This window comes from Denticeps clupeoides, chromosome 11, assembly GCF_900700375.1.
Source record: "Denticeps clupeoides chromosome 11, fDenClu1.1, whole genome shotgun sequence".
NCBI classification, from domain to species: Eukaryota; Metazoa; Chordata; class Actinopteri; order Clupeiformes; family Denticipitidae; genus Denticeps; species Denticeps clupeoides.
In genome coordinates this window covers 5,274,670-5,299,189 of record NC_041717.1, presented here as the reverse complement: position 1 = coordinate 5,299,189, position 24,520 = coordinate 5,274,670, and the positions used below count along the sequence as shown (strand labels likewise).

The 24,520-nt window shown below is 39.0% G+C and overlaps 1 protein-coding gene across 18 annotated transcripts in view; it reads left to right on the top strand.

Annotated features, from left to right (window-relative positions):
• Positions 1-24,520, top strand: part of trpm3 (transient receptor potential cation channel, subfamily M, member 3) — an 89,916-nt gene that overhangs the window by 46,293 nt on the left and 19,103 nt on the right. For all 18 annotated transcript variants that reach the window (XM_028996832.1, XM_028996830.1, XM_028996823.1 and 15 more), the window contains exons 2-9: positions 7,365-7,444; positions 7,646-7,847; positions 8,401-8,614; positions 9,223-9,347; positions 9,905-10,076; positions 15,436-15,610; positions 16,576-16,699; positions 22,273-22,345. In XM_028996832.1, the coding sequence (XP_028852665.1) occupies positions 7,365-7,444; positions 7,646-7,847; positions 8,401-8,614; positions 9,223-9,347; positions 9,905-10,076; positions 15,436-15,610; positions 16,576-16,699; positions 22,273-22,345 (1,165 nt within the window). The remainder of the gene's footprint in view (positions 1-7,364; positions 7,445-7,645; positions 7,848-8,400; positions 8,615-9,222; positions 9,348-9,904; positions 10,077-15,435; positions 15,611-16,575; positions 16,700-22,272; positions 22,346-24,520) is intronic.

Here is a 24,520-nt window from a genome sequence, read left to right as displayed (position 1 = left end):
ATCTTTTAAGGGAACATATGGATCCGAATCACTTGAAGTGATTCGTTCGTTCCTCAGTTCAATTGAGCTGTCAGCAGCACCGGGCGAATTACTTGGTGAACTACACTCTCCTGACACATTTTGCTCTGAGGGCAACCTTTCTCCGTCGTTGTAACAGATTTAGATTCCACATGAACAAACCTAAAACGTTACACTGCCAGTAATGCGAAGAAAGCAGGACTCACCAGCTGTTTCAGGCACTATGTTTACAAAAAAAAAAACTCAGCTACATTACCACCGCAGCAACTCACGTGCAGTAGGACATGTAACAAGTAGTGAACATGCCTGACTCTTAAAATATCACAATTTATAAAGAAGTTTATTTTTACAAAGGTGTTTGTCAAAGGAACAACACTGATAGTCACAGGCTCCTCCCGCCAAACACTGCATGATTCAGTGATTCAGTTAACGAATTGTATGAACGAGTCTTTAGAGTAAACTGATTCTACATTTACATTTACAGCATTTATCAGACGCCCTTATCCAGAGCAACTTGCAATCAGTAGTTACAGGGACAGTCCCCCCCTGGAGCAACTTAGTGTTAAGTGTCTTGCTCAGGGACACAATTGTGTAAGTGGGGTTTGGTTCATAAGCGAGTGTGTTACCCACTAGGCTACTATCACCCTAATATTCTAAAGATTCCTTACATCCAAAAGAACTACCATACCATATCACTACTCACAAGGAATGTGGTTTGTGATTCTTCAAAAATATCCTTGTCTTTAATAATAGGAATCAAAAGATATCAAATGGGTCAAAACTCATGTCCATTAATTCTGGTAGCTGGAAATGTCCGTTAATGATGGAATATTTGCATACATGTAAAGAGGAACTTTAGCAGCAACAATTAGTTGCTGTGGAATGATCCTGTGCTGTGTTAATCCAAGTCAGTCACTTTAAAAGCTTAATTTACTTTCTACTGCATTCTAAACCTGTACTATGTGCCATAATGATGAAAGTTTTTTTGCATATTCCTGTTAAATACAGAGATATCATTCTGCAGTCATTGTTCTTTTCTCTCCTCTTCACATTGTTCTGCATGAAGAGAGCAAAATTAGGCTCTCATGTTCTCAATAACCCACAGAATGGCTATGCCACAAGTGATTATGGGCTGGTTGAGGTGGCACCTTGCTTGGCTTTATGGAGGCCTGTGGGAAAGGGGGCCACTGCTTATTCTGCAGAGTGGAGATGTATTGGGAACAACACGGCTAAAACAAGCTTGGTTCTTCTGCCTCAGCTGCTCAATTATCATGTTTGCACCCGCCTCTCCACCTACACCCATATGCACACACACACACACACACACACACACACATGCACACACTCACAAACATCTGTCCGTTTCTCATCTAGCACATGCTCTCACACACAACCTGACAAACAAATGCATGAGATTTGCATAGCAATGAATAAGCAATGTGTTAAAAGAAAATCCTTCTGTTCTGTGGTTTAATAGGGGCACATAATAATACACACATAAATTTTCTCTTCCTTCTGTACAATTCAGAAAAATGTGTATTTCATTTTGCCAACGCAACAGTGTTTATTTATATGTATGGATTTAAGGATTTAACAGTAATGTCTTTTCATTGTAAAATTCTCTTAAGACCTACTTAGAACATTGCCATTGCTATCCTTGTGGGAGTGGTACAGACTTTTTAAGATCCACATTTAATTTACAGGAAAATTGCAGCAAAAATTGTGTTGCTTTGTTGCTTGCCAAATTATATAAAATAAGACATCTAACAACTCAAAGAAGCTATTGCTTTGCAGCAATAACCATGTGAAATTTGTATGTTAACAGACCATCTACGAATGTGGCTGAAGATGTGTATGGATGCACATGCATGGATGCATGAAAAGAATAAATATGGTTTGTCTAAAGATCACAGTCCGGGAAGAGCAGAAAGCCTGAGCGGAACATTCCTGTGCAAACATTTGCTACGCAGAGGTTTACAGCTTGTATGAACGGGTTCAAGGGTCAAAGGCTCCGGTAAATGCAGTACGGCAGGAGATACTGCTGTGTTTAATGTCATCACTGGTGTAGTATCATGTCATTTGCATGAGATGAGTGTTGCTTTTGAAGTCAGGGTGAGATGTGTTTTGCAGCCTACAAGAGTTATTTCTAAGTCTATGAACTATTCATGATCTAGAAAGATGTAGCGTATGATGTAACCAAGCACTTGTGTGTGTCCTAAGAAGTGTTTTTTACCACATAATTTCCAACCACTTCAGAGCTCTGACAAGCTGAAAGAGCTCTTTAACTAGACATTGTAGCCTGACAGGAAATGCAGGAAGATTACTGCAGCTGGACATATAGGTCCCGTCACACAGGGCTGCATCGTCCACTAATTCCTGTTCCACATGATGCAATCCCTTACTGTTGAATCACATCCCCAAGTTGTGCCACAGAACCTTATTCTCAGTCCACAGGCCTTTCTAGTGACCGTGCCGAATCAAGGACCTCCAATTAAGCGTGTCCTTTAATTAGTTAAAAACTTGACAAACCATGTGAAATAAGATGTCCTACATTTATCTTATATCAGGTACAAATTTATATTAAAGTACCCTTGTATCTATGTGTATCTATGTAAATATGGTTCACCACAAGCACATGATTTAACATGTTGTGATATGGCATGATATAGTGAGAACATATCCTCTTTTCAATAAAACATACATGTGACACAACAAAATGTGTCCTCTGCATTTAACCTGTCACCCTTGGTGAGCAGTGGGCAGCCATGAAAGGCGCCCGGGAAGCAGCGTGTGGGGACGGTACCTTGATCAAGGGGACCTCAGTTGTAACTTGGCAGTTTGACATTTGAACTTTCAATCTTCAATGCGTCCACTTCCTTAACCACTAGGCTACCACTGCCCCTTAAATCCATTGTCATCAAATGGTACTGAGAGCGTCACACAAACAAATAAATGTAAATGTGCTGGAATGTACTGTTGTTCTGGGTGAGATGCCCAACTGGCAGCTCTATGGCCAACTCTTTTAAGATAAAAAATGTAAAGAAAAAAAAAAGATTATACATTCCACAATTAGAATGTGAACAATAATACATTATCATAATTTTCTCTCATTCAATGTTGTCTTTGTTGAGAACATTTTAATGCATGTATTTGGAGGAATGTGCTGATCAGAATGTTCCAGTGTACTTTTAATCTGTTATATGTACTGGTAGTGTGTTTCAAAATGCACTGTTTGGATGGATATGGGAGCAGTTGACTGGTGTGTAAAATACATTAATCTCAACATAATTATGTTGAGGCAATCTTCTCATTAACAGAGAAGCAGAGAATGTGGATAATATAATTTATCCCCAACTCTTACCGGAAATCACATTCTTGGGGGATTTCCTATGCCCTCCCTTCCCAGAGCTGCACATGCTGAGTTGCAGCCTGCTTTGTACATGGTGCTTAAGTAACCCAATACATTTCTGTTCTTAAAGCCTTTTGATAAACAGTCTTTAGTTAATAACAGGGGGTTTTAATTTACAGGACCTGTGGGGTGACCAGTAAAAAAATACAGACATAATCTATATTAAATGAACTTTGAAAAGAATGCTCACAATCAGCACTTCTCACAGGGTCACACAAAGGGGACAGAGACCCACTGTGCTACTCTAATTCAACAGGAACCAGTTCAAATGACTTGACCTAAAATGTATTAATACCAGTACGAACAAATAGATTTAATTTTATTTATGAAATTAACTGAGTGAAATAAATAAAATGGGGTTTTATACATATGATTATTTAATTAAATGAGGTTAATCAGAAAATCATATGTTAGTCTATTAGTAACGAAAGTCTAATATATCAGATTCATCCAAATGTGTAAATTATTCAAATATATTATTAATGCATGCTTCAATACAATATTAATGTATAGCTCTAAGGTCAAATAACTTCATTAGACGAGGTTAAACATGTCTGTAAAATGTAAATGTTCTTTATCAAAAACTTAAGTATGAGTACAGTATTTGAATATAATAGAAATAATATTTTTTGGCATACTTAATTCTTACACAAAAACACTGATGCCATCACAAATAGATCATAGAGTTTTTCACAAAGCAATTTCCCGTACAGCTCTAATGTCTTATCTTACATTTATCTGATGCTTTGTGCTCAGAGAAATGGAAAATTTACTTACGTTCATTTTCCCTGCTTATGCAGGTGACATATAATTGCTAAGAAACCAGGTATTCAGTTGTGATGTTGTTTAATACTGTACATGTTTTAGATCTTAATACTTGCTTTTTTTTAATCCTGGGAAATAAATTATGTCAGTCACATATTGTTGATTTCCCATTCTGGCATTCTGATATTGTCTTGGTCCACGTTCTGTTCTTTCTCAGTATCTCACCAGAGCCTTTCCTGCGTTTCTGGGATGCGTTGCCCCTGGGTCATGGCTCTCCTTTCCATCTAATGGTTTTGTCATGCATTTCATGGCAGTAATGTATGATAAATTCTTGCAGAGTTAGTAAACCAGCCCATAGCTGCTGTGTGTATAATGTAGGTAATGGAGCAGGAAAATGACAGATTCTCTCCCCCCACCCACAGTTCCATCAGAGGCCCTCTGTCACCCCTGTAAAGGTGGGGGCAGGAAGATGATGGACAGTGGAGTGAACCAGGCGCCTTGCTGCAGAGGTGGTGTCAGCTGTGCTGTAGTAATTGCCAAGTGTCAAGCGGGGGACGGTGACGGGCATTGTTAATCTCAGGCGAGCACCGGGCGATGGCAGAAACCTCCCATCGCATCATCACGCATAAGACTTCAGTTTCGCTGACGTAGGGGAATTTTATGAAGCACTGCTGCTGACATCAAACTCAAGCAAGAGCGCAGAGCAGCGTGAATCAAGGGCAAATTTTCAGCATTTCAGACCGAGGGCATTTTTTACATGAATTAGATCTGAGAGGAGCAAGACGCTGAAGCCGAACCCTGACAGAGCCTCCTGTCGGGTGTCAGGTCAGATGAGGAAGATCAGAGGCCATTGGTGGCTGGGCGTTGGGGGGGTGGGAGCGGGAGTGGGCTGTTGTTTTAGCCCAGGAAACCCTGTGATGGAGCTAATCCCTACATCCCGCCGCATTTCGGGCAGTGCACTGGACCGGGAGGTACAGACCTCTTACTTCGTCCGTAGAGATGGGTCCAGAAGACAGTGTATCTATCCTGGAGAGGGCTCAAGACCTGCAGAGTGACCTGCGCCATCTCTCCTGACCATGCCTTCCACAACATTAGATGACCTGGAACATAGAGTGACCTTGAAAGGGGCCAGACTGCGAGGAAGAGGTTTGGAAATTAGCTGCACACAATGCTAAAGGCATCGATTTTGCATCTGTTTATGAGGCTTTACATTATAATCTAATTTTAAAACATACAGAGGTATTGTAGGAGAGTGGAGACCATCCATTTCCACACTGATAGAAACATTCACTTCCTTTAAAACATTCCAGGCTCTTGAGCTTGAATTGGATTGTTGGATATATAAGCAAATCCTATTGAGTAGCTCATTACCACAAACCGGTTGTTAATCTTTTTAATTGCCAGCTTTAAATATCGACTCTCCACCTGGAGAAAGGACAATCCAGCAAGATCTCCAGCAAGGAGCAAAGCTGTTCCTTCCATCGCAGGTGGCAAGAACCAACAGATATATCATAATTACGCCACTAGAGCTGTAGCTGCCGGCAGCAAAAGCTGGAGACCTCATCAAATCATGTCAAAAATGTAAAAAAAAAAAAAGAAAAGAAAACCATTAACATGTTGTGGGAGGAACACTGTGAATTCCTTTCAGGGGCTAAAAAAAATCAGCAATAAATCAGACCCCCATGGTCTGATTTATTGGTCGCACCCTAGTTTGAGAAATTAAAAAAAGATAAGATACTGAGATACTGAAAAAAATATTAGATATAACAGAGCATCGCAAAACACACACATGAATTTAGAGAATATATGAAAAATGATTTTCCCTGTGTCAAATGTTTATCTTGCCTGGACATTCTGGGGTACGTTGTGCTTTGCATTGAGCATCAGGCAAAAGCGGTTCTCATGCCAGGACTGTCAAAAAGTATCTTGTGTGAGTTCGGATCTACTTTGTGCGTGTGCACAGTGGCGTAAAGATACATGAAAGCGGCCCGTCAGTAACACGCTCCAGTCTGCTGAATCATCATGCTCAGGTTACCTAGTAAAGCTGCTCCCCTGTCCAAATACGAGCACCCCCACCCTCATTGTGAACTTAGTAATGGTGTTGCGTGGGAAATCTGGTTCTAGGGTAAGTGTGTCTGTATCCTGTTGTGATGGCGTCGCTGGGGTCACAGGTCATGCTCGTATTTGGTTGTGTAAAGTGCTCAGTCAATATTTTGAGAGAGGCAGTCAGTCAGTCAGTGTGTCTGCTTTATTTTGTAATGCATATGTTTGCAGAGTTCTCAGCACAGGTAAACATGACAATAAGCCCAAATAATAAAATTGAGATTAAAAAAAAAAATTAAAAACAACTTGAGTTGAGTTGTGTTTTTTTTTTTTTTTTTCTCGGTTTGGCTTTGCTGATTTTTGCACAGTATACCATATAAGTATGTGCTACTTGGTGTAAAATAACAACAATAACCATCCTAGATTAAAAATAATATATTTTTATGAGATGTAATGCAATATAAATGGCATTAAGAATATTTTATATCAATTGTATTTTGTACATAATTGTATAATTGTACATTGTTAAGTGTATGTTTTTATTCCATCGATTGTAGAATAACATATGCAGCATGTTAAATTATCCTTTTAAAAGATATGAAACTTTCTTCTACTCCAGAATTCTATCAGGCTGTTAGAGCACGTAGCATATCACAGGAATATAAATACCGTGACTTTTTTCATAGCTGTTTTTCATGTACGAGCGTAGTATTGAGCCTGCCCTTCCTTTTTGGACAGAGATGTTTATACAGTTTGTGCTTATTAATCATTGATCATTCCTAAACACTTTTTAAATGGGTGCATTTGGATTCAAAGGAGGTGTTATAATTGTGTGTAAATCCTTGCCTGCATATTTGAAGCTGTTGAATATGACTCTGAGGATGAAAATGGAGAGAATTATCTCTCAGTCATTGGCACATTCTGTTTTCATGCATGATTACTGGCAGATGTTGCTAATGGACTCTGGATGCTTAAATGCTTTGTTAAATATGCCCCAGATGAATGTTGCTGCACCCCTGGCCTCATGTCTGCACCTTTATGAAAAAAAGTTCTCACTGTCAGCCAGCTAATGGCTGTAGCAGTATGTTAAACTTTATCACATCTCAAGGGCTCTGTTTCTCCCCTGCAGGCACAGAAGTCGTGGATAGAAAGAGCCTTCAGCAAGAGAGAATGTGTTCACATCATAGTGAGTGCCAAAGACCCCCATAGGTATGTACTCTAATATTAATCATACCTAGCAGTATTTATGTCTGTATTAAATGCTGTTACAAATACGTTTACAAAAAGTTATTGGATTTTTGATAACGAATATAAAAAAAATTGCTTCTGTAATTGGAAGCTAAACATATTCATTAATCAGCATGGACAGACCAACATTCAGAATGAAACTGTCACTATCTCACCATGCAGGTGCTGTTGTGGCCGTTTGATTGGTCAGCATGTGGGCCTCCCCCCGGGCATTTCAACCAATCAAAATGACAAGTCGGAACGATTGCCAAAGAATGACAGCTTGTCAGAGAAGTGGTCCATCAGCAAGCACACACAGCTCAGCCCCACGGACGCCTTTGGCACCATTGAGTTTCAAGGTGGCGGACACTCCAACAAGGCAATGGTAATTTGTCTGCCTTGGGAATGAAAGTGAAAATTGTATTGGCAGGAAAGCAGCTTTAGGACCCGTGCATAAGAGCTCTGACTGAGATTGTAGGAGTTACAGTATATTTTATTTACACAAATCTGTCCATAGAGTTCTACAGCTTGGTTTTAAAAAAAGGCTTTGGTTTCACCTGAATTATATCCCAAATCAAAATGTTAAATCAATCTACAAAAAAAATCAATAAGCTGTTGGCAAATGCACTCTGTACATCCAATTAACAGTCCAACATGAATGTACATGTTAATAAAAGAGGCTTAGACTCAAGGGGCACACTTTTCCAACTTGTGCTACGTGCTAAATGTGAGGCTTGTTCACTCAGGCTTCCTCAGGATTTTACATAAATACATAAGACAAGAAGGAGCCATTATCATTATCTTAAAGAAGATAATTGAATTTATTTATTTAATTATAATTTATTTATTTTACAGAGAATACAATCTTTAATGATAATTTTATAAAGAGCAGGGTAAATGGTTTTCTGTACCCAAGCTTTGCCATTGTGATTCCACAGTATGTGCGAGTGTCATACGACACAAAACCTGACCTCCTCCTGCACTTGATGACGAAGGAATGGCAGCTGGAGCTTCCCAAGCTGCTCATCTCTGTCCATGGAGGGCTGCAGAACTTCGAGCTGCAACCCAAACTCAAACAGGTCTTTGGAAAGGGCCTCATCAAGGCTGCGATGACCACAGGGGCTTGGATTTTCACCGGAGGTGCCAACACAGGTGTGCATTACTCTTTAGAGAGCAAGGACTCATCATAGACGGCCAAAAATCATGCAATACAAATGTAGGAAAAGCAGGCATCTTCACAACAGAAATTATTCAGGAAGGGACCATCTAAAAGTGTACACACAAAGAAAATAAGGACATTCTGCAATAAACGGTTTTGGTAAAACAAAATTTTATCAATGTTTTCCAGTTTTTATTATGTTAACAAAATTCCTTGCAGCTTTGATGGTTTTCTATTGTCCTGTATTGTTCAATATTTTCTGTATATGAAATACGTTTTTTTCACATCTACATTTACATTTTACAGTTATAGCATTTATCAGACGCCCTTATCCAGAGCGACTTACAATCAGTATTTACAGGGACAGTCTCCCTGGAGCAACTTAAGGTTAAGTGTCTTGCTCAGGGACACAATGGTAGTAAGTGGGATTTGAACCTGGGTCTTCTGGTTCATAGGCGAGTGTCTTACCCACTAGGCTACTACCACCTACTGCTTTGTAGACATACTGTATGCCTGGAAATACTTTCTCTACATGTTGTGCCCTTTCATGTCAATGTGGGACTTTTTTCACAAAGGTAAAACTCTGTTTGCATTCACAAAGGGGTCATTCGCCATGTAGGTGATGCACTGAAGGATCATGCTTCCAAATCCAGAGGAAAGATATGCACCATTGGTATCGCTCCATGGGGAATAGTAGAGAATCAAGAAGACCTTGTGGGCAAAGACGTGAGTGATTTCTGTGTTTGTTCATGTGAATGAAGTAGTTGAAAAGCGAGGAAACCACTTTTTAAAAAAATCGTATCTTATCTAACATAAAAAGACACAAGTCATTCGTGAAAACGTTGACATCCCCTTCACACACATGCACAGATGCCAGCCGCTCGGTGCAGCAGACTGCTACTTCTCATGGTTTTTCTTGCTATTAGCTCTAATTGAAAATGTTTTTGAATTCACTGGCTCTCCAGAGAAAAATTGAAGACCTTGATTGGGCTTCACTTTATTTCCTTGCTCGCCATTTGTTTTACACTTCCTCCTCAAAAAAGATGATTGCAACCGTTCTCAGAGGAATAGTGTTTTTTTATTTTTCCACTGTACATCCACTTAAAGCCTTCAATGATTTTTACGAGCCCCTACATGTCAATAACATTCCAACAGAAAGTGTGAAATTGTGTGTGTGTGTTCATTTTTCTCATTTGAAAGGATGACTCAAACATCCTGAGTGCAGGTCAGTGTTATAACCTTGATTAATATGTGTGTGCTATGTGTGTTTAACTGGAATATAGGTGGTCAGACCATATCAGACCATGTCCAATCCACTGAGCAAGCTGACGGTGCTCAATAGTCTCCACTCTCATTTCATCTTGGCCGACAACGGCACTACAGGGAAGTACGGCGCTGAGGTAAAGCTGCGCCGGCAGCTGGAGAAGCACATCTCCCTGCAGAAGATCAACACCAGTGAGTCCTTTTTTTAACCCATTTCATTCACAACAAAAGTAGGGGGTTATTTCACAGATGAATTTCAGTGTCACCTGCAAATACCCTATAAGGAATAATGCATAGGACCAAGAATCAGTCCTATGTGGTACTTTCTTTATTGATAAATCTTGTGTTACATAATGGCATTTAGCAGGGTTGTTACTAAGCATTACTATGCAGTCCACCTGACACTGCATCCTCTTACACCATCTGCAACTACTCAGTGTTGCTACCAGTGTTCATGAAGGATGGACACAGGCATATATATTGAAAAATAAGCAAAATAATATTCTTCCCGCATAGATATGTGGAATCGGTGTCTTTTTCAGGTCATCTTTGCACTGTGACACAAGATGATGTGTGTTTTTTTTTTTACGTCTTTCAAACTTTTAGTATTCACATCCGCAGGACCTCTGTATAAAGTCTAATTATAATCCAAATTAGGTCATTTTGAATGTCTTTTCTACTTAAAATCTAAACAAATACTGTTCCTATTTGCAAGATTTGTCCAGATTTGAACTGGAAATGCTTTACCTTTTATGCATCTGGACATGCATATGAATTTTAAACTTTTCTCCTCCTTCTGGAAATACAGTTGCATGTTACAGTTATATATATATATGTTACATATACATGTTACAGTTATAAATATATCATGCTTTAACAAATTGCACCAAATGTGTAAGCAAAAATAGGTTGCCTGTGCATCCACTACCAATACTAGATTAATACAAAACCATCCCACCTGTGGTATTTTTTATCAGTAACAGGAAAGGAAATCAAGTTATTCAAGTTATTAATCAAGTCAAATAATCCACTGTTCAAATTGAAAATCATATTGTGTGCTCATAGAGAGAAGAGCAGACGAAGAGAAAAAGTGGTAGTTTAAAGTATTTCTCTCTCTCACTCAGTGTCCTGTCATCTCACATTGACAATAGATCAACACTTACCATCTCAAGGCAATGGGAATGTCCATCTTCTATCTGTCACTGCATCTGCACTACAGAAAGTTTAATTTATAAATTAGGGAAGCATCAGAAGATGAATAATACATCTGAAATTATGTCATTAAGACTTTTAGGGGTGCAGCCGTACTACTCACTGAATTTCAAAGTGTATTCACTCACCATACCTTGGCCTGTCATAGTGGAGCTGGTGAGATCACTGTGCCGGGGAAGCGGCTGGCATCATATCTATAGTCATCAGTATGGCCTTCATACATCAGTATGGCCTCCATATATCAAAACAAGTTGCTTTTACTCAATTTTCACTTTGGCTAACTTCTATACAGATGAGTTCTTATCCAGAAAATAATATACAACTCGCTGCAACAAACAGACATAAACATTGCAGGTTAAATTTTATGTTCCTAAATGGAAATGAAAACACTTCAACTGCACATTTAATTAGAAGTACCGTGAATCGTCTGGCCAACTGACCTGGCATGTCTGCAAATTCAGTCATTCTGTGATGACGTCATCGGCTTGTCTTAAATGCACGGCTTGTCACTGCACCAGGAAACAGTTGTACTGCTTGAATATGCACAAAATAAATCACCTGGTTACATATGTGATGTTTAATAAAATGAGTTTTAATCTTACGTAGAAAAGACGTTCACAATGACCTCATTTGGACTAGAATCCGCCCTTATCCGAAGCTCCTGGGGATGTTAATAAAAACACAAAATCTGGCACCACAGTCTGCATCTTCAGAGGACCAACAGCGGACATGCAAATATCACAGTGTGTATGCGCAGAGGGACATTCATTAATAATGTCAGTTTCTTGCACCTGTGTTAGACATCCTCATGATGTCATGTCCAGGTTTGACTACATATTGACATCTAAGTGGGTTCAAACTTAGGTGTCAATATAGTGGACACAGTTGGCACGTCGTCCAGAATTGGTCTTAGACTGACGGACGCAATGTGGATCATTTTATAACATCATTTTACATCATTTTATAGGAATAAATATGAATTTATAATTATGTAAAGACAAATAAAATTGTTTTAAGGGCTTTAGATCAGCAATTCTCAGTTTGCATATCACCTGTTAAGCTTATTGTGTTGTGGCAATAGTGAATTCCAAGAATGAGTGTTTATTTGGCATGAAAAGTCATTGTTTAATAGAAATGTAGCACAATTGTTTTGCACTGAAATGAACTGCTTATTCCTATATGGTTAGTATTCATAGGAGACACGTTCACATCTTATGTCTCAATTACATCTCTTCATGTCCATTTAACCCTTTCACCATGGCATGTTCAGGGCACAGCAGCATGCTCACCTGTATTCACTGCTAAGTAAATCATTTCTACCTTTTGACAAAGCATGTGTGCTGCACAGAGGGAATTGTGGCCGGTCAACAGGAAGCTGGAAGATGTTTGACCCCCCCTTCCCTGGTCATGTGACTAGCGGACTTCCCTTTGTCATCCTATGCCTGGGGTCATGAAGTGGGGCTGGGAAGGCAAAGGGACGTTCAGCTGTCATCATCAGCATCCAGAAAAATATATACCAGTGCAACCGTCCACTAATGCAACCATCTCTTACCAAAGCCCATACCATCCCCCATCCAAACAAAAGAAAAATGTAGGGGTACATTGGCTGGTCACTGGGGCATTAATCTTTAATGTACATATTGAACCTTTGGGCTACAAATACTTACCTTTTGGCCTCGCTAAGGGTACACAGAGGGAGCTTGAGTGCATTGGAAATGTACCCCATGTCTGACAATGTACCTTTTGTAAATTTGGTTTAGTTGTTTTTTTTTTTTGTTAAATGTGCATAAAAAGTGAAGTGAAAGTTAAGTGATTGTCATTGTGAAACACTGAAGCACAGCACACAGTGACACCATGAAATGTGTCCTCCACATTTAACCATCACCCTTAGTGAGCAGTGGGCTGCCAAATAACACTTTTGAAGTTTGTGCCACTAACAAAGTCACCCAAGGATAGTCAAGCTTTTTTCTCTAACTTTTGTTTGCATTGAACATTTAAAATATATTATTTGATTTTAAAGAATGAAATATATTAGTAGGATTATTACACAACAACAAAAATAAATAAATTAGTTTACAATTAAATTGCTACATTTCAAATAATTTAATATACAAATTAATTATTAATTCACTCGTTCTTAAAAAATGCATTTACCACGTTAATTGGCCCAGTTTTATAATTGTGTTAACAATACATTCATCCATTTAATGATGGACTATTGCTTTAGTTGGACTATTATTGGACTATATATTGTTTGACTATTGCATTAACAATGCTTGCCTTAGATAACATCATTATAGATATATCGTTTCCAGCAGATCATATCATCATTTCAGGCATTTCTGTAACTTCTCATTGTACCAAACCTCCTGTCTGCAATTCGTCTGACAGCCAGTTTGCATCACTGCCTGCCATCTGACCCCCCTCTGGCATCACCTTTTCCCAGACGTCACTCCTTCCCTTATCTGTCTTTCACTCCCAGCTTGAAAGCACCCACCCATGGTTCTTCTCAGATATTAGTCCTTATTGGTGCAGTTACTGGACAGTTGACTTTTCATATTTGTTTTGTTTTTGTTTGTTTTATCATGCTTATTAATTTTTTTATCTAATGAAGCATTAGCCTGTTTTGTTGTAGTATCCCTGAAAAGTGATTTTAAAGCAGAATGTATTTAACGAAAAATGAATTATTTCATTTACATGTAATGTGTATTATTTGCAAAATAATTTGCAGTATTTAACTAAATGTGACATCACTGCTCTTCATTATAATGGTTGTCAAAAAGATTTTCTAAAAGGACTTTTAGAACGACACACAACTTTTAATCTTTCTAGTCATAACTGTACATTGAATGGTCAAAATATTAGGATAAAATTATTTGTTACTGACATTAATATTCACATGTTGGCAGGTGCCAGGTTTTCTTGCTGAATTTTAGGAGCACCTCATCATGTTCATGCCCACTGCTGGAGATCGTGTTTCCCCCATACAGTCGGAATTTGTTAAAGGGGATTATTACTTTGGCTTTAGATATGCTGCCAAGTGAAATGTGATTAAAAAGTGATTTGTTTTTGACCCAGTTGAAGTAAAAAAGTGAAAAGGCTGCGTTGTTCTTCTTATACTGCACAGAGGCCTTCATCTGATCAGATGCAGAAATCATCATACACGCAAGATCATATCAGACAAGTAAATAAAGAGTCAATTAGATAATGCATATCATCTGATTAGACTGGTCAACATTCCCGCTGCACATTTGGCAGCACAAATGGGACCATATTTACAAAAATGTAAATGTACCAACAAGATTTTCTGCCTCTAATAAGATGGTAGATGAGAAGACATTTAGGTTTTGGATGGATACTGCAGAGACTTTTTGGGTTGACTGCTAAATCTTTAAATACCACCACATTTAAATGAAGTAAATTGCCACTGAGCTCATCTGTTTAATGTTAGATGTTAGTAGATACACCATGCTGTAGGCCTCAGGCACAGGTACACATATTCATTATTAAGTCAGTGAACTTTTACTTTGGCCCCAATTAGAATGTCATGTGTGGGTCTTTAGTGCAGTGCAGCATGTTGGGATGACAGCGGGTTGTTCTAAATCCTGCCGTTTTGGTTGTGCCTTATTAGACAAAACAACCAGAAGAACAGATGCTGATGTGTAATATGCATTGCTTATTATTCTAGCATTCCCGACTAAGCATGCTGAGAAGTCATTTTGTCTGCCTCAATTCAAAGCTGGTAACTTGGAACAAGCCAGAGCACAAAACAAAAGGAGCAAAAAGTCTGTAAAAACAGGACAAAAAAATAAATGTCGTGATAATGGTCGATGTAATAAAATAATTCCACCAGTTGATTCTTTCAACTGAAATGCTATAAATAGATTTACTTTATGTAACTGTTCCTGTTATAGTCACAATGATGGCACATGTGTAAGGTCCCCTGCAACCCCCGTCCCCTGTTCCTCAGCTGCATATTTCAGAAGGTGGTGGGAGGAACTGGCTGAGACATGCTTTTTGAATTGCAGTCAACACTCAGTGCTTATCTTTGAGAGCGAGGAGGTTGGGCTTTTCATAGGTGCATCACCAGGGAACTGCCTTGGCTGTTTTCCTGTTGGTCTTTTCCTGGGTGCACCCCTGTCACCTTACTATTGACTGGAATTAATTATTGATTGCTGTGGGGCTGATGGCTTTTGAGCACTTAGTGCTAAAATATTGTATGCTGTCTGTATGCTTCTTTTATTGCTTGACCTTGACAATTGGACAAAGTGGTTTTAATTTAGTAATTGCCTGAGTAGGTCAATAGGTCACTTCTTTTTTTTTTACTTTTTTCTTTCAGGAATTGGACAGGGTGTTCCAGTGGTGGCCCTGATTGTGGAAGGTGGCCCCAATGTGATATCAATTGTCCTTGAATACCTGAGAGACACCCCCCCTGTGCCTGTGGTGGTGTGTGATGGGAGTGGCCGGGCCTCTGACATACTCGCATTTGGGCACAAGTACTCAGAAGAAGGAGGGTATGTGCCATTAAAATGGCTTTGTGGTTCAAATTATTGTCATTTTAGCACCGAGATTCAGTGCAACAGTCATTTCCCAATACATTAGCAAGCATGTTGATTCGGCTGAAGTCATTAGTAGACTTATGGATGCACAGATTCTGTAAGCCATTTGAATGAACATGCAGGCGACATTGAACAGAGTGTTATTTCTACACATGAGTATGGGAGACATGGGTGAATGTGGCATCAAATTGTTGCCATGTTGATGGGGCACATTGTGTGTTTCCTCTGTCCTGTACTTTGTGTAATTTTTGTACAAGTTTTAGCCTCCATTCTGCCTTTTTGGGGAGCCACTTCCCTGTTTATTTATTAAAGTCTGTTTCACTTGCACCTGCGTTCTGACCTCACGCTGACACAAATGGTTTGAAAATCAGATTCAGAATCACAGCCAGAATTAAGTGGACAATGAATTTGGTTCCGGTCGTTGGTGTCTCTCAGGCAACACAGCACAATATAAAATATGATATGACATAAAATGATACAATATATTAGGATCATATTTCCATTTTAACTTATCAGATGACAGAGACTTTATCAGGGACAGTCCCCCTGGTGACACTCAGGGTTAAGTGTCTTGATTAGGGTCACAATTGTAGTAAGTGGGGTTTGAACCTGTGACTTTGTGGTCTTCTGGTTCATAGTAATTGTTTTTACTACCATCTGGGTACTACCACCCTTTACAGACATTGTACACAATATACAGACAAGGCAACATAACATACATAAAGTGTAATAAACAATAATGTATGGAATGTATAAGACTTGACCTAGTAATTGGAACAGGATGCAGGTCTGGTGTAAGAAATTGGCTGTTTACAAGACTGATGGCATAAGGGATGAAACTGTTACTGTGTAGATTGTGTTCTAGTGCGCAAACCTTGCAAAATTTCTCAATAATTTGTTTCTGTATGAATATGTGTCAGGATCATCAATGAATCTTTGAGGGACCAGCTGTTGGTGACCATACAGAAGACCTTTACCTACAGCCGCACCCAGGCACAGCATCTTTTCATCATCCTCATGGAGTGCATGAAGAAGAAAGAGCTGGTGAGTGCCACAGTGCAGTCAAGACATGGGTGTGCATCATTATTTCGAAAAAGTCACATAAAAGCTCCCTGTCTCTGTCAGCAGTGTCATTTGTCAAGTCAAGTTCAATTGAGCTTTGTTGTCATTTCAGCTACATAGACATTACACAGTGAAACCAAACAACGTTTCTCTGGAACCTGGTGCTGCATGTAACATTTGTAACAGACCGTTGTAAAAACCAGTGAAATGATTAATGAAGATGCTGCTGTAACAGAGACTTAATAGAGACATGTTTTGAACATTTGGTTGTGTGTGTGTGTGTGTGTGTGTGTGTATGTGTGTGTGTGTATCAGTTCAAAGAGGAAAGTCCCTGAGTGTTCAGGTGTCTGATGGCCTGTGAATGCTTCGGTAGGAGGTAGGATGGCGAAGAGGGCATGTGAGGGGTGTGTAGAGTCCTTCACAATGCTGGTGGCTTTCCTGATGAAGCATGTGGGGTAAATGTCCATTTTGGAGGGAAGAGGGACTCCGATGATCTTATCTGCCTAAAGATGCTGCTGGGCTTTCTTGGCTAACGAGGTGGTGTTGAAAGCCCAGGAGAGGTTCTCCTCTAGATGAACACTGAGAAACTTTGTTCTCGACTATCTCTACACAAGATTCATGTGGAGTCTGTGATATAAGGGGTATAAATGTGATATTGTTTTCATCACAAAAGGCATGAAGCCATTACAATTTTTTCTTCAACTTTTATGTTTCCTGGATTGAGTTGAATCAGAGAGCCAAATGTTGCATGTAATATTGCAGAGATACGTTTATCACACAAACAAAGGTCCAGATGATGATTTCATTTCAGTAATGCATCTCCAGTCTGCCGACACAAGGATGCTATCAAGTGCAACATTTTGAAACTGAACAATTTTTATTTGACTCTGCACCCGAAAAAAAAAAACGATTTGCTTAATCTTCCCATCGAAAAAGTCAGCAAAGTCTTCAGCAGTGTGGGAAGATGGAGTAGGAAGAGCTGGTGGGTTGAGTGTTGCCAAAAAGAGTTTGTGGAGTTGGTGAGAATCTGGATCTGGTGCGCAGGTTTTCTTCTTGCAGAAGGCAATCTTGGCAGAGGACATATCCAATGAGAATGAGTGATTTCTTCCAGTTTCTCTCTGCTACGCCTAATTCTCTTCGATTGCTACACAGCATGTCAACTAAGGAGCAGGTTGAGTAGTCTTGGGCTTAGAACAGAGGGGACAGAGGAAATCAATATAGCAAGAAATTGGGGAGAGGAGAGCGTCTGTCACCAGAGCAAGGGAGAAAGGGAGTCAAGTTTTGGAAGGTATGATATGCTGCATGAGGCAACAGATGAAGGGGTGATAGAATGGAGGTTTTGATGAGGTGGCTTTCAACAAAATAGGAAGGATGTTGATGAAGGTTACGAAGCCAAAGTAATGGCTTGGAGAACATTCAAAGTGAAAGTTAAGCGTTTGTGAAACTGCAGCACAGCACATGGCGACACAACGAAAATGGGTCCTTACCCAATAGGTCATCACTGTAGGTATTTGACTAAAGGTATTTAAATATTAAAGCATTTGGACATTTTATTTTGGGCTGTATTATACATTGACGTTAAATTTTTTAGCATTTCAAACATTTAACATTTCGATTTTAACATTACAGATCCTTCCTTATCTGTGGTTCAGTCCTTAGTAATCTCATGACTGGATTTCTGTATTTGAAGATGAAATAAACTATTTGTTAGTGTGTAATTATATGTGTTGATGACTGACAATATATCACACATGCAAACATTGTTAAAGATTTGTGTTTCTTTCTTGGACTAATAGTTTGAAAATAGTGTTTTCCTTTGCATCATATTATAATACAATGTGTTTGTATTTTAAGGGGGAATTAATGTTTTATTGGCTTTTTATTTTTAAGAGTAATTTTTCTGCATTTCAACAGTTACAACATTAATGAAACAAAGCAGGGACAACCCACACAGTTTGGGAAATTCTTAAAAGCTGCTCTAGTATGGTAGCTCTTGATCTCATGCTTATTTTAATTTAATGCCATTGCCAGTGCCCCTTTATATTAATTGTGCCCTTTGTGCACAGACTATATTTGAAATTGCAAGAAGAATTGGGGAAATGAACAGATCAGTAATAATATTTTTAACCTATTTACTTTATACTCTAATACTAAAACTGTATACTCTAATCTTTAATGTATTCTATACTTATGTAGATATTTGGAATGTCCATATTTTGGAATCTGTAAAACTGTAAAAGCTAAATACCTGTACATGAATACTGACAATTTCCCTGAGCATTCGTTCATTTCAAAACCACGCTGAACCATGAAGGACCAGATTTTAATTAGGTTGAAAATGTTTCCAGTTTGTCAACATGTCCATTTAATTGGCAAAATTATATGAACTTTCCACGATCCACATAGATTTGGGTGCTCTATTTATAAATCACTGCAGTAGAACGTTTTTAGTCTGATCTCTTACATCTGTCCCTTATAAACATCAGCTTGTGTCTCACTGGTCATTAAGAGTCGTTGCTGTGGAGATTGAAAAGGCTTCTTTAATGCTTTTATACTGTCCTTGATGCACTGTTTGGTCAGTGTTAATAGACTATGGCTGAGGCACACATGGAGATACCATGGGATAATGTGCTCTGGTTAATAGCCCCTATAAAGCCCCTTCCTTGTGGGACTGAAAATAATGCTGAGTTTATCAATTTTCCTTTAATGAAGAGAAGGAGGACATCACGCAATATTCCCCCTTAATGGAGGATGAGATTTGTGTGAGGATAAGCTATGTGAGAAATAGAATAAAAGTCTTGATACCGATAGGTAGTAATGGAAACATTTAATCAGCCAGACACAATGACTCCTAATTTGTGCAATGGCAGCTTCCCCTTTCTGTCTCAGATCTTCTCAGTTCTTTTGGGGAGTGCAGTTCTGTTTCACATTCCATTTGCTATGGAGTTCTGTGTTTACTGCGGTGAAAGGGATGGTTAAATTAATCAAACTGACAGGCAGTAGGGAGTCCAGTTTGAATCCCCCCAGGGTCCTTATCCTGCACTCAAATGGGGCTGCTACAGTAAAATCTCATTGGAGAGATTTATTCCATAATGTTAAAATGAACTTTTTTTGCCATCAGTAAATCATGTAACATATCGTAACTTGCTCAGGAGACGTCAGTTGAGAGTTTTCTAAATACAATTTAGCTTTTTTCCCAAATACGTGCCTAGAAAGATCACCAAGCTGTTTTCATGAATGAATGAATTTGCTGCAGAACCCCAGAATGTCCTTGCAATTCTAATTCCGAAGCTGTGCATTCGTAAAATTTCTTCAAATGATATTGGCTTTGTTACATTTTTGTTTGCTTTTCATGTCAAGACTAAATATTCCCTTAATTTGCCCTTAAAAAATATACATAGTCAAAACTATGCCGTAAATGTCAGCTCTGAAAATCTAATGTGATCCAGTTAATAAGATCAAACAGAGATGACATTTCACACTCATGTGTTGTTTTAAAAAAAAACTATTTTCATTTTGCGATGGCTCGCTCAAAATAATATTAGAAAAATACACATTTTCAAAATGTCTTTCAGAGATCTGATGAAAGTCAGGTGACCTTCTGGTGACCTTCCTGTATATCTGCTACCCCCCCCCCAAAAAAATTTTTTGAAACTGTATTGTTCACTTCGCTGAGGAATCACAGCCACTGTACTGCACTGAGGTATGTGCTCGATCGGCGCTACTATCGGGGAGGGCAGGATGGGTGGAAGGATGGACGGTGTAATGGAAACAGAAGATTTCTACAAATGCAGCAGGTGCTGGCCATGCTTTGCATTTTAAAGCCGCATGGCATTTGTGTGCGCGACTGCACTGAAGGAGCGAGCGAGAGAGCGAGAGAACATGCTTTCCTGCTAAATTAAGATGAATGTCCCCCCGTCAGCCCCGGCTGCCAGGGCATGTGCCGAATCTCCATGGTCCACACGCATGACAGGGGCAGCATCTTTTCTCTGCACTACAGAGAAATGTCGAGCAGAATATGCACATTTGTTTTCATTAGACGCCAGATAAATGAACTGAACCCAAATACCAAACTATAAAGCAGCTAGCATTTGTGAATACTACTTCTGCAAAGAATCATGTAATGAATGATAGATTATTTAAATATTGATCAAGCCTCCAGCAGCAGTACTGGCTAGCCAGCATAAGTTGTACTAAGATGTAAGAAGATGTACAAACTGGATTAAAGATCAGTTTCTTCCATTGACTGCATTTACTATAATGTGATGAAATAAAACAGAAATGTGCCCAAACCCTCCAGCTTCAGCCTTTCTGTTCATTCAGAAGGGAGACAAAACGTTTTTAATCGATTCTTCTCTGGTTTCCATTTTTTACACAATTGTAATTGGATTTTGTCATGATTGATTGATTAAAAGCATTATGAGTTCGACTTCAGGCTGTGGCTCTGTGTGAGAGTTTGGAGAGTTTGCATGCTCCTCCTGTGTTACTGCAGGTCTCCTCCAGGTTCTCCAGTTTCCTCACAATTCCTCACAAATCTAAATTTGGCATTGATGTGAGTGTTTGAGTGAATGATGAGAGTGCGCCCTGTGGTGGGCTGGTATGCCCTGCGCAAAATGTCCCAGGATGAGCTCTGGCACCTCCGACCCTGATTAGGATTAAGCGATAATGGATAATAAGTCAGTGATTAAAACATGTTTTGATATTTTCAATATCAGGTAAGTTGCATTGAAATTAGCCTTAAATAAAACATGTACAAAAAGAGCGCTTCTTTAAGAGCACCTCAACAAATCTCTTCAACATGAAAGCTATTTTTATGCTTGGTCTGCCATAGTTGCATGCATTTTATTCTAAGCCTGCTTTATTTGTGGCTCTGCATTTTTTTATCTTACTTTTGGGCCTTGTCCCAGTTCTGCCTGTTCTCTGTTGTCTTCTTCTGTGGATTAAATGTGTTTTACTCGCACTGTTCTCTCCGTGAAGTCTCTTCTGCAACATTATTGATGGGTGATTGGTTTCAATTTTGACATCTTGGTTCTACGCCATTAATTGGGCAGAAAATGGGCAGAAATGTCCATATGCTGAAGCCTGCCATGATATACGGACATGTAGGGACATCTGTATAATAGTTCAGTGAAAGCCTTGAGATCTCTTCAGCAGCAAAAACGATGGGTTGAGAGGAGCAAGGGATTAGTAGAAGAGAGAAGGATTACACCAGTGACAGGGAATGCATTCATGGCCTCTGCATCCTGAGACTGTAAGTGCTGATGAATTCTCATCACACACATTTCATAGAGCCAAAAATGAGAAACACATTCTTGCATGCTCTTTTTCTCCCCCTCTTCTCCCCCGTCTCCATTTCTGTTGCTGCTTCTTCCCTTTTGCCTGCTCTATTCCCTATTGCGCAGGATGATAATAAAAAAAATAACATTTTGCACATTTGAGCTAAATGCAAATCACGTTCACAGGCTTCCATATTTAGAGCAGAATCATTTTCAGGAAAGGCCGCTGACATTCCCAGAGTCTTATTTACCTGTATCACATTTCTGTGATTATTTCAGATAACCGTGTTCCGCATGGGGTCTGAGGGACACCAGGACATTGATTTAGCCATTCTCACCGCCCTGCTAAAAGGTAGGGTATGCATCCTACAAAACAAGGACAATTGTGTGGCCTTTAATGTTCAGCTCTCAACCAAAAGGGCTGTCACTAACCTTTAGAAATTATTATAATTATAAGACAAATGAAACTCTTCGGCTGGTTTTAACTGGTGCATTAAATCATGTTTTGTATTGATATGCAATCAGTTTTAATCCCAGTTAATTCAAGAAAGTAAATGTTAAGTCACATTCAAACATATTGAAGTAGTTTTCACTCCCAAAAGTAATCTGCTTATATAACGCTGCATAGCATTTAAGTACATCTCAGTAAAATAATAACTATATGACGTCAGCCGTTCCATTCGCATTGTTTCTTTAGGGGGTTTTTCAGCTGCATCAATGCTTGAGGGAAAAACTTAAATCTTTCAAGTGCTGAGTACAGAGATATGCTTAAAAGGATTTTGGAGTCAAGCAATGGTGTTTGTGGTGCACTGAAAGAGGACATTGCACCGAACTTCACTCCCTTGCAGACACAAATGTCCATTGTTATTACTGATTTCAGGAAACAAGTTCTTCAGCCTTTTACGCTGTACGAAGATTGATTTATAGCTCAGTAATCTTGAAACCAGTGGCAAGCAGAAACACAAACAAAAAGTCATGAACCAACCAAACCTTTGTACAGTATTCACAGCTTACTGCCCTTTACTTAAGACTTGTCGTTATTTTGTAAAAATGCAGATTTTTTTATTTCCCTGTCTTCCCGTCTGATTGAAAGTCCTCAAATAAGCTCTGGATGTAGTTTATGCATATATTTATTGTTGATTTTATCTAACATCTCAGCACATTGCATTGCGATGATGGGCAAATATTGTAGGAGAAATTGTCACAACCACGGTGGCATGACGAGGCAGGTGAACGGAGACGATGAAAAGAGATGACGAGGAAGAAGGACGCATTCGCATGACGTCACGAAACCGGGGTTTAATTTGTGCCGAACAGGACCAGGGAGACATCTGGTAACAGGCGAACGTGTAACACAACAAAGACCCGACGGCGAACAGAAACGAACAGGGCAGCTTTATACACTTATACAGGGAATTAGGGAACATTACACAGGACAACAGTGAAACCCCTTCCCCTTCCGGACCGGATCATGACAGAAATAAACACCATTCAAAAGTTCAGGAATAATAGAAATTAAACAAAAGTGGCACCTCAGTGGTCGTTCGAGATTTGAACCAGCAACCTACGGATCCGCTTCCTAACCAGCTAGGCCACTACTGTCCCAAAAATCACATCAGATTCAATGTCCATACATTGTTAGTGTTTTAAATGGTAGCCGGTAGCTGGAAGCGGCAGTTAATAAACCGAATATCTGCATAAATTACCCCTTATCTGCAACAATTAGTCTACATTACCCAAAATCTTTGAACATTAGTGTATATTAATCATCTTTGAATCATTTTTATAATCTTCGGTTGTACTCCTACTACTCAACCTGCTTGCCTAAATACTTTTGAAGTACTATATGTGTAAATTGATAGTGACAGTAGGGAATTTTGTAAAAGGAACATAAACAAAGGACTACAAAGAACATTGGAGGTCCAGGGAGGCAGGTTTTAGATTTAGGGTATGAGACACACTAAGCCTGTTTTGGTGCAAAGAGCTACACGTTGAATGCTAGACTGCAGACATACTGTACGTCTATTCATCTAGTCTAATGTGCAATAGATGATCATAGGCAGTGGAGCAACCATAGTATCGAATGTACCGTATACTGCATATTTATGTACATAGTCCAAATAAAATCTGAATATACAGTACTGTGCACCAATGCAAACCCATGAAAACAAAACCACTGTATATCTCAGCTACAAGAAATGTTGTTACCACAACAAAAATCCCTGTCAAACATTGATCAAATATTGATTATCTAAACTGTTTATTGCTGAATTATTTTCATGAAACAACGACATTATGTGTGTAGAGAAAGTCTGTTATCCTATTTTTCTCTGAGCTGCAATAAAGCATTATTTTCCATCTGGAGCTCATTCATTAGTTGAGTTTCTTGAGTTTCTCTATTCATTAGAACATATCAACAGTATTTTTTAGATATCAAGTGTTTTATGCTTTTAGGTAGTCCCTTTCTGGGCAATGTCAGAATTACTGTTGAGAAATGAAGAGCATTTTTGCGCAGTACTTCACATTT